The 7,398-nt window shown below is 41.7% G+C and overlaps 1 protein-coding gene across 2 annotated transcripts in view; it reads left to right on the plus strand.

Annotated features, from left to right (window-relative positions):
• LOC118331370 (stAR-related lipid transfer protein 13-like) overlaps positions 1 to 7,398 on the plus strand; it is a 24,394-nt gene that overhangs the window by 1,153 nt on the left and 15,843 nt on the right. Inside the window, exon 1 of one of the 2 annotated variants that reach the window (XM_035666247.1) lies at positions 3,528 to 4,308. The exons of the other annotated variant lie outside the window; for it this stretch is intronic. Within the exon in view, the coding sequence (XP_035522140.1) occupies positions 3,768 to 4,308 (541 nt within the window). The 5' untranslated portion in view covers positions 3,528 to 3,767. Of the gene's footprint in view, positions 1 to 3,527; positions 4,309 to 7,398 lie in introns of those variants that run through there. 2 annotated transcript variants of the gene reach the window in all.

Here is a 7,398-nt window from a genome sequence, read left to right on the forward strand (position 1 = left end):
TTTCTTTTTTCTTTTCTCTCCCACTCAGCTGTGCGTCAGAGAGGGAGGAGAAGGAGAAAAGTGAGGGAATAAAGAGAGCGACTTGCATCTGTCTCCTCGGTTTAATGTAATTACCGAGATGTCTGCCTCTTAAGCAAATTAAACGACGGACATTCCCACATTCACAAGCCCACGAACCGCCACAGGCCACGGTGTCGCTGTCTGTCAGGCCTATCCAAGTGCAGCGGTGATAAATCTCATGTGTGACCAGCAGAAGTCTACTTATGCATCGTTAAAGATCATTTTCAGTATTGCATGATGGATAATTACTGTGATGAATTTTGCTTTAGTGATGCTTTTGCGCAAAATGAATGAATAAGAGAGGAATATCGGACAAATGGAGCATCAGAGGACACCTGCTGCCTCAGTAATCCTCTTTACCCTAGTTTCTCACCTCTTCTACCTCCTGTCCTCTAGCCAGACCCCAAAACCCACAGCCCCCCCCCCCACACACCAAAAGCCCTCCCTCATCCCACTGCTTAACCCATCAGCTCACAAGGCACACAGTTCACATCTGTCTGGATCAGATTTTGAGATGGGGAATCCTTAAAATGTGCACATCTGGCCTCTCTGTTATGCTGGTATTCAGCAGTGCATTTTCCACTCTATGCATTAGTCAAAGCAATGGCAGGTAATATAAGGAAGTCAGGGTTGTTTTCATAATGAAACTGTATTTGTGAGGGGGGGAATTGGCCATTTGAACAACAGAAAAACTGTAAATGAACCAGAGTGTGTCTAGTTTTGCTACACGAAGTGAACAAAAAGGAACACAGGAGCAGAAAAGCAGCAGCAAAATAGTATAGAAAAGAACAAATGGACATATAGCATAGCGCTTATGCCAACAAAAACAGTTCATATATCACCTAGATTAAACAACTGACTGAATCTCATAGTGGATTCGATTGTGTAAATGGTTCCATTCAATCATCTGTATGTTTGTGTGCGTGTGTGAAAACCGAGAGCACACAATAGCACCTGGATTTAGCTGTAATCCCACAGATTTTTAGGTTAGCGGTGGGGGTCGGATCTCCCTTTTGTGTGTGGGATTTGTGGGTCTTAGTTGCTTCGGTGTGAGTGTTGGTGTGTGTGTTTGTTAGAAAACATAGATGCTGGTAAATGAGTTTAAACCTTTTCCTTGCATCAATTCTTTACAGCTAGTCATCATTCTCACTCTATCAGTTTGCCGCCTCACCTACCTGGAGCTTTTCGCTGCTATACTGAGAATACTCAGCTAGCTGTGAGGGAAAAACAGTGATTGTTTAGTGGCTCATTAACAGCCCTGAATGCATTTAAAGCGAAATTCAGCTGCCTCTTCATGCTTTCAAAGATAATCTCAAGGCGGTATCAACAAACTGAGGTTTCATCTCTGGTTCAGGCCTTTAGTAAAAATTGTAAAAGGTAAATGTTCTCATCTTTCCCACAAAAAATCTTATTTTCCTGTGTTAACGAGCAGTTTTTTCTATACAGCTTCAGAATATGCAAGATACTACTCACACATTTTAACATGTCAGTTTTCTGACTGATTCAGTTTAGTTTGCTTCTAGTCACATTTCAGATATTCCTTCTTATCTCTTTTGAGCTCGTGTGCAGCCTTAGATGCTCAGGAATGGGGAGCCTCTGCTGTATCTAAGTCTATAGGTTAAAGATTAACCTATAGAGTCTGACTGACCGGGCTTTGACAGTCAGAGCCCAGAGCTTGGAAATGCCTGACTGCGGAGCTCATTAATGTCATCCTTTAGATCACTTTTAACCTCCTAAAAGGTTTTTTATAGGGGGGCCTGCAGCTTTTTCCTGAAATGGCAAGATGTATCAAATTGAATTTTATATATATATTTGATTCATCTTTACTGTAACATAACTGTAGCTGATTTTTCAGTCTCCTCCACAGTTTGCCTGTTTAGTTTCTGTCCTGTCTTGGCTGGCTGTAACTGAGACAGAGTGCTGGATATTATATTACTGACTGCTTACTACAGCCCTGCTCTGTGCCAATCCATTTACACACATCTTTTTAGCTCGCTATCATATTGCTGCTTCAGCCTGCTGTACCCTGCATCAGTTGGAGGGTTTGCTCAGGGCTCTGCATGGTGTTTTGGGTGTATTTTCTTTTGTCATTTTATTTAGACTGACATGAAAAGTAAATTAAACAAAGTCTATTCATACTTACGGTTTTGCAGTGAGAAATCTTGGAAGATAAATTTCTCCCAGATTACCTCAAGAGGGCAGTCTAATCAAATCACACATTGAATCACAGATTTTAAGTTTTCACAACTTCTATGACTGAGCATCAATATGGGGTGTGTGGTTAATGCATATTTCTGAGATTTAAAACTCATACCTCTCTGACAGAGTATGACATACAGACTGCTGTACAGGATTGGCTCTCTGCTGCGAGATCAGGTGCCTGTGTGTGACTGCTGACCTAAAAATGACTTAGCTGTGACCTACATTTCACGTGCAACCCCAACCCCACTCTTACCCCCTGCCTATTAGCTCCCTAAAATGAATTAAATGCCCCCCTATATCCTCCAGTCCTGGCAAATATTCACCATTCTGCCAAACTAGGTCAAATATGAACTTCCCTCCTCCTTCTCCGCATTCCATACATTTATCCGACAACTCAGTTACTGTATGGCAACATTCAGTTAAACATTTCAGAAATTAACATTTCTGACTACAACTGCTAAACAACATATTTTTGATGGAGGTACTGTGATCAAGAGGAGGGGATTTAGAGGGGGGGTAACCCATATGTTGGGACTAAATTACCCAAACTAAACTAACAAAGACGGTCAAACCAGTTCCACCTCAAGCAGCTATAAGTAAAATGTTGGTTGTACAATGTATTAACAATCTAATAATGACACATATAACAATATGTCAGACATTCTTCTCAGAGTACTTTCACTTTTGATACTTTAAGTCTGTTGTTACTGCTTATGTACTTTTACTAAGATTTTGGATTCAGAACTTTTACTTGTAATGTGGTATTGTTACTTTCACTTAAGCAACCACTTGGATCAGTCATGTTAAACATCACGTGATATGAACTTCATGGTGTGGATTTAGAGAACGTTTCTGAATGGCATTACAATCCTACTCAACGTGAGTAACAATAGGTTTGTTCCTACATACATTCCTCAACACAGTCTCACACACCCACATACTCTCTATTGTTCTGCACTTTCCCATTTCACTTTGGCATATGGCTGTTGGGATAAGGTTTTTTTTCCAGGCCTATCCCCAATCTCATCACATCTCCCATCCCAGATATGCGGTTCTCTCTCTCACACACACAACACACACACACACACACACAGACGCACACTTGCCCAAGGCATGTACCAAATTGCGTCTCTGGCACAGGAAGCGGTGAAATGTTCCCTGAGCTCTCATGCCATTGGCTGCTGGTCATATGACCAAAGGAAAGACCCTGTGGAAGCAAGAGTTTGAGAGTCTTCCTACCATCTCAGCTGAGAAACAGCATGTGTGTGGGGGGGTGGTGATGGTAGGATAACAAGGTCAGTCATCTGCGTCAGGTGGTGTGATGAAGCTTGTGTGTTTGTTCGGCTGTGGTGAGTTAAAGGGAGGAGGCGGACGGGTGGGGAGCTGATTCGGCTTCCAGTGAGGGCATGTTAGAGGCAGGAATTCAGGAGGAGTGCTCGTACAAAAACTCATCAGGGCCAGAGGGAGGAATACTTGTACATTAGTGAGGATCAGATTGTTACGATATGGAGGCTGTGGATAGCTGTATGACCGTTATGGATGATGTGGACACTGCAGTGAATATGGACAGTGTGGCTACTTCAGCACACAGAGCAAACGCTGCAGGGACTGAAGAGACACTAAACAGTCTGGACTGTCGGGATAAAGCAGAAACTGACAATGCTGAAGGTGTTACTGGTGGGAGAGTTGAAAAATGTACACACCCCACGAGCGTAACCATCGCTGACAGTGTGGACAGTGTGACAGACGACGTAGAGAGTGCTGACACTGTCTTTACTGAGGACAGCGCGGACAGTGCTGACCTCACAGACAGTAGGAGTATGGAAATCGATGACCTCGTGGACAGCATGGATCAAAGTGCCAAGGATGACAATAATGGCTGTGAGAGTGACAGCGACAGCACCAATGAGGGAACTTGTCTGGAGGCCATGACACCTTACGGGCATGACTACTACCTGAGGTTGGGCGACACCCCTCGAAGGCGCTCTGCCCTGCGCCTCTCCCGCATCATTGCCCGCCAGCAGCTGCTACGGAGGCTGGCACAAGGTAGAAATAGAGAGTTATGGCAAAGTGATAACGTGTCCATCACCTGTGTCATGTACGATGTCTGAATTTGACCTGATTTGTTTGATGTTCTCTCATGAAAAAAGGAAGGAAGTATGTCCGTTTAATTAAGTGATGTACTTTTTTTCACATTTCTTGTATGTTTCCCTTCCTATTAGCTGTTTTTACAAGTGGGAGATGGAACATGAATAGATTAGACACTGCCATGTCTAGTGTTTGAAGCCTACATAGTGAGAATTCCCCGTTAGTTTTTATTTCTCGTGTGGATGAACTCATGAAACTCCTCATCTGTTTGTTCATTCAGAGGTAGAGAGGAGAGCTGGGTGCAGATTCAAACAATGTACGCTTTGATGAAGACAGTGTGTCGCTTTTAAAACAGAAAGGGATTCTGAATTCAAGCCTTTTCATTTCGAGTTTCTGTCTTTGTCATTGAGGGATTTTTACATTTTTGACCTATTTCACAGATTAAGTAACCCATCTATCTTCTGTTTCATCATGCTTTTTGAGTATGCTTTATTGGCGAGGGCTTACAGGTTGCCATTGCTCCCCCACATTTCTGTTTTTAATCAGTTGGACATATGGAGCCACTTCTCCTCCGAAGATGTCTTTCATGAATCTGAAAGAAGTCATAACAAACCCTAAAGGACTGTAGTGTTATTGTTTTCTGTCCTTCCTACCCAACTCGTCAGCTATGTATTCCATGGTAACTTCCTCAACTTCCTGTCACATGACTCGTGTTTCCCAGGGAGTAAACATCCCGGTGTTCAGAAAGAGGCTTTGGACTGTTGCAGCATCTATTCTTACGTGTGCTGAGTTCATTGTAGTAAAAGAGTTAACTGTCCTCTGTATCCTGAGGTTTTTTTTGTTGTGTTGTTTTGTAGATAATGTTCTAATATACTGTACCATGGCACGTGGCTCTGGTTGAATGACGGAGCAGAGGCCTGTCAGGTCTTGTGTTAGTTGTTGTTTTATCCCGTGCTGATGAATTTTTCTGTGCGAGCCAAATCTTGTATGAAGCATCCAAAAAGACTGATAATAGATAGAGACATGACAGCTGTGGTGGGTGAGGAATGTGAGATGGAGAAGCAAGTTTATGCCTGTGCTGGTTTTGAGTGATGGTATGACTTATTTAACTTAATACTGCTTGCTGTGGCACTACTGTCATCATGTCTTTCACATACACACACACACACACACACACACACTAGTTGGCTTCCACTTTTCAGCAGCTGGTAAAGTGTCAGACAGACGTAAATAAAAAAGAACTGTGACCTCACCAAACCTACATCTGAAAGAAATCGTTTATAATAATAGAATAGTTAATTTATACATAGCCTATATAAAGATATAATCAATCGTTTTTATAATAACAATGGATCAAATATCTATTTTTAACACAAGATGGGTTTCCATCCAGCTCTTTTTAAGCACATTTAAAATTTGCACATAAAAAATCTTGAAATATTGTCAAAAGGAGTTTGGTTTAGTGGTACCTGACTGGGAAATTAGCATCATCGGCTAATCATCACATAATGGTGGATGGGAATGCGCATTCATTTGCATTTTCTCTTTCCAATTTTCTTGAAATTCAGTTCAAATTTGCACTACATTCAGATGAGAACCCAGCTACTGTTAGGTAGTGTTTCATATTGTAAATTACCTTCTCAGCACCAAGTGACACATGGACAAAGTTAGCGACTATATGAGCCATAACAGCTGCTAAAAAGCCAGATATTTCCATCCAGCTCCCAGGAGTTGGTAGAGACCAAAATCAGAGCTAAAAAAGAGTGAATTTCTCACTTCATGGGATGTGTAAATAGACAATTGTTTGCTAACAAATTCACCTTGTCGACTTAAAAGGTGAGAATATTTTAATCTTGTGTTCACAGCTGGTTTTTGCTGCCTCCAAGTGGCGAAAAAAGCAGTAATACAAAATCCAATACAAAAGCAATACTAAATCCAAACAGGTTTCACTATACAGTTTGTTGACACTGGCAAAGTGACAGTATATCAGTATACTCAGAACAGTAAGAATGCAAAAAAACAGCCTGATTTTTGAGCATGCTTTTAATGGACACTCTTCTCCCACAAACCCAATAAACAAAGGAAATGGAGAAGCTGTTTACTGCTGGAAAATTAAAGCAAATTGTGGATGGTGGTAAAGCTGTTTTGTGAACATCCCACAAAAGTTTCATTGATAGTGACGCTTCAAAGTACAGTTTTGTTGACATGCATCTGCCCCATTTATTCCAATTTTCCCTAAAATTTTGTTGCCTGTCTGTATTTTCTTTTAAAGAACTCAATGATGACTGCTTCTAGAGCAACTCTCATTGAGTACAAGTTAATCTATCACTCACTATAATACTCACCACAACTACTGTTACTGTGCCAAACCATAAGGTTGTACTGACTCTCAATCTAAGCTGAGCACTAAACTGTATCTATTTTAGCCAGTTTACAATAAATAAAAAAGTATACATCCCCTTCATGTAAGCACAGCCTTCATAATTTGACAGGAGTCTAAATGCATTGCTTTGGCATTGCTTTAACACCCTCTGGTGGAGAAAATGTAGCATAGCCAAATACACACTTGATCACCTACAGTCTTCCTGTCTCATCCTATCCCACCCTATTAATCCAATCTGTTAACACTCACCATAACCTGGGTACTGTAAATAATCATGGTCAACTGTTAACTTACATCAGTCCTGTTGTTTATCAGATTGCATATCCAGGTGCTGTCTAACCTCTGCAGTCCTCAGTCAGTGATGCACAAGAGACTCCTTGTGCCTGAACCTGCACACATTTCATGCCAGCGTTGACTCTGTTTTACAGTGCATTCTTGAGGGCTTGACATCATCACAGATGAACCATATGGGACGGGACAGACGTATTCCTCTTTGACGTCCCTCCCTCCCTCCCTTCCTTCCTCCCTCTCTCCCATCACTCCCTCTCTGCCTTCTTTGCTACTTTTTTTTCTTTGTGACCTTTAAACACGAAGGACTAAGTGCTTTAGCGTATGTGGGAATATGGCTGCTTTCCAGGGATCCTGTGTGTATGTGTGTGTGTATG

Source organism: Morone saxatilis, unplaced genomic scaffold (assembly GCF_004916995.1).
Source record: "Morone saxatilis isolate NCDOM2014 unplaced genomic scaffold, NCSU_SB_2.0 Contig20, whole genome shotgun sequence".
Classification (NCBI taxonomy): Eukaryota; Metazoa; Chordata; class Actinopteri; family Moronidae; genus Morone; species Morone saxatilis.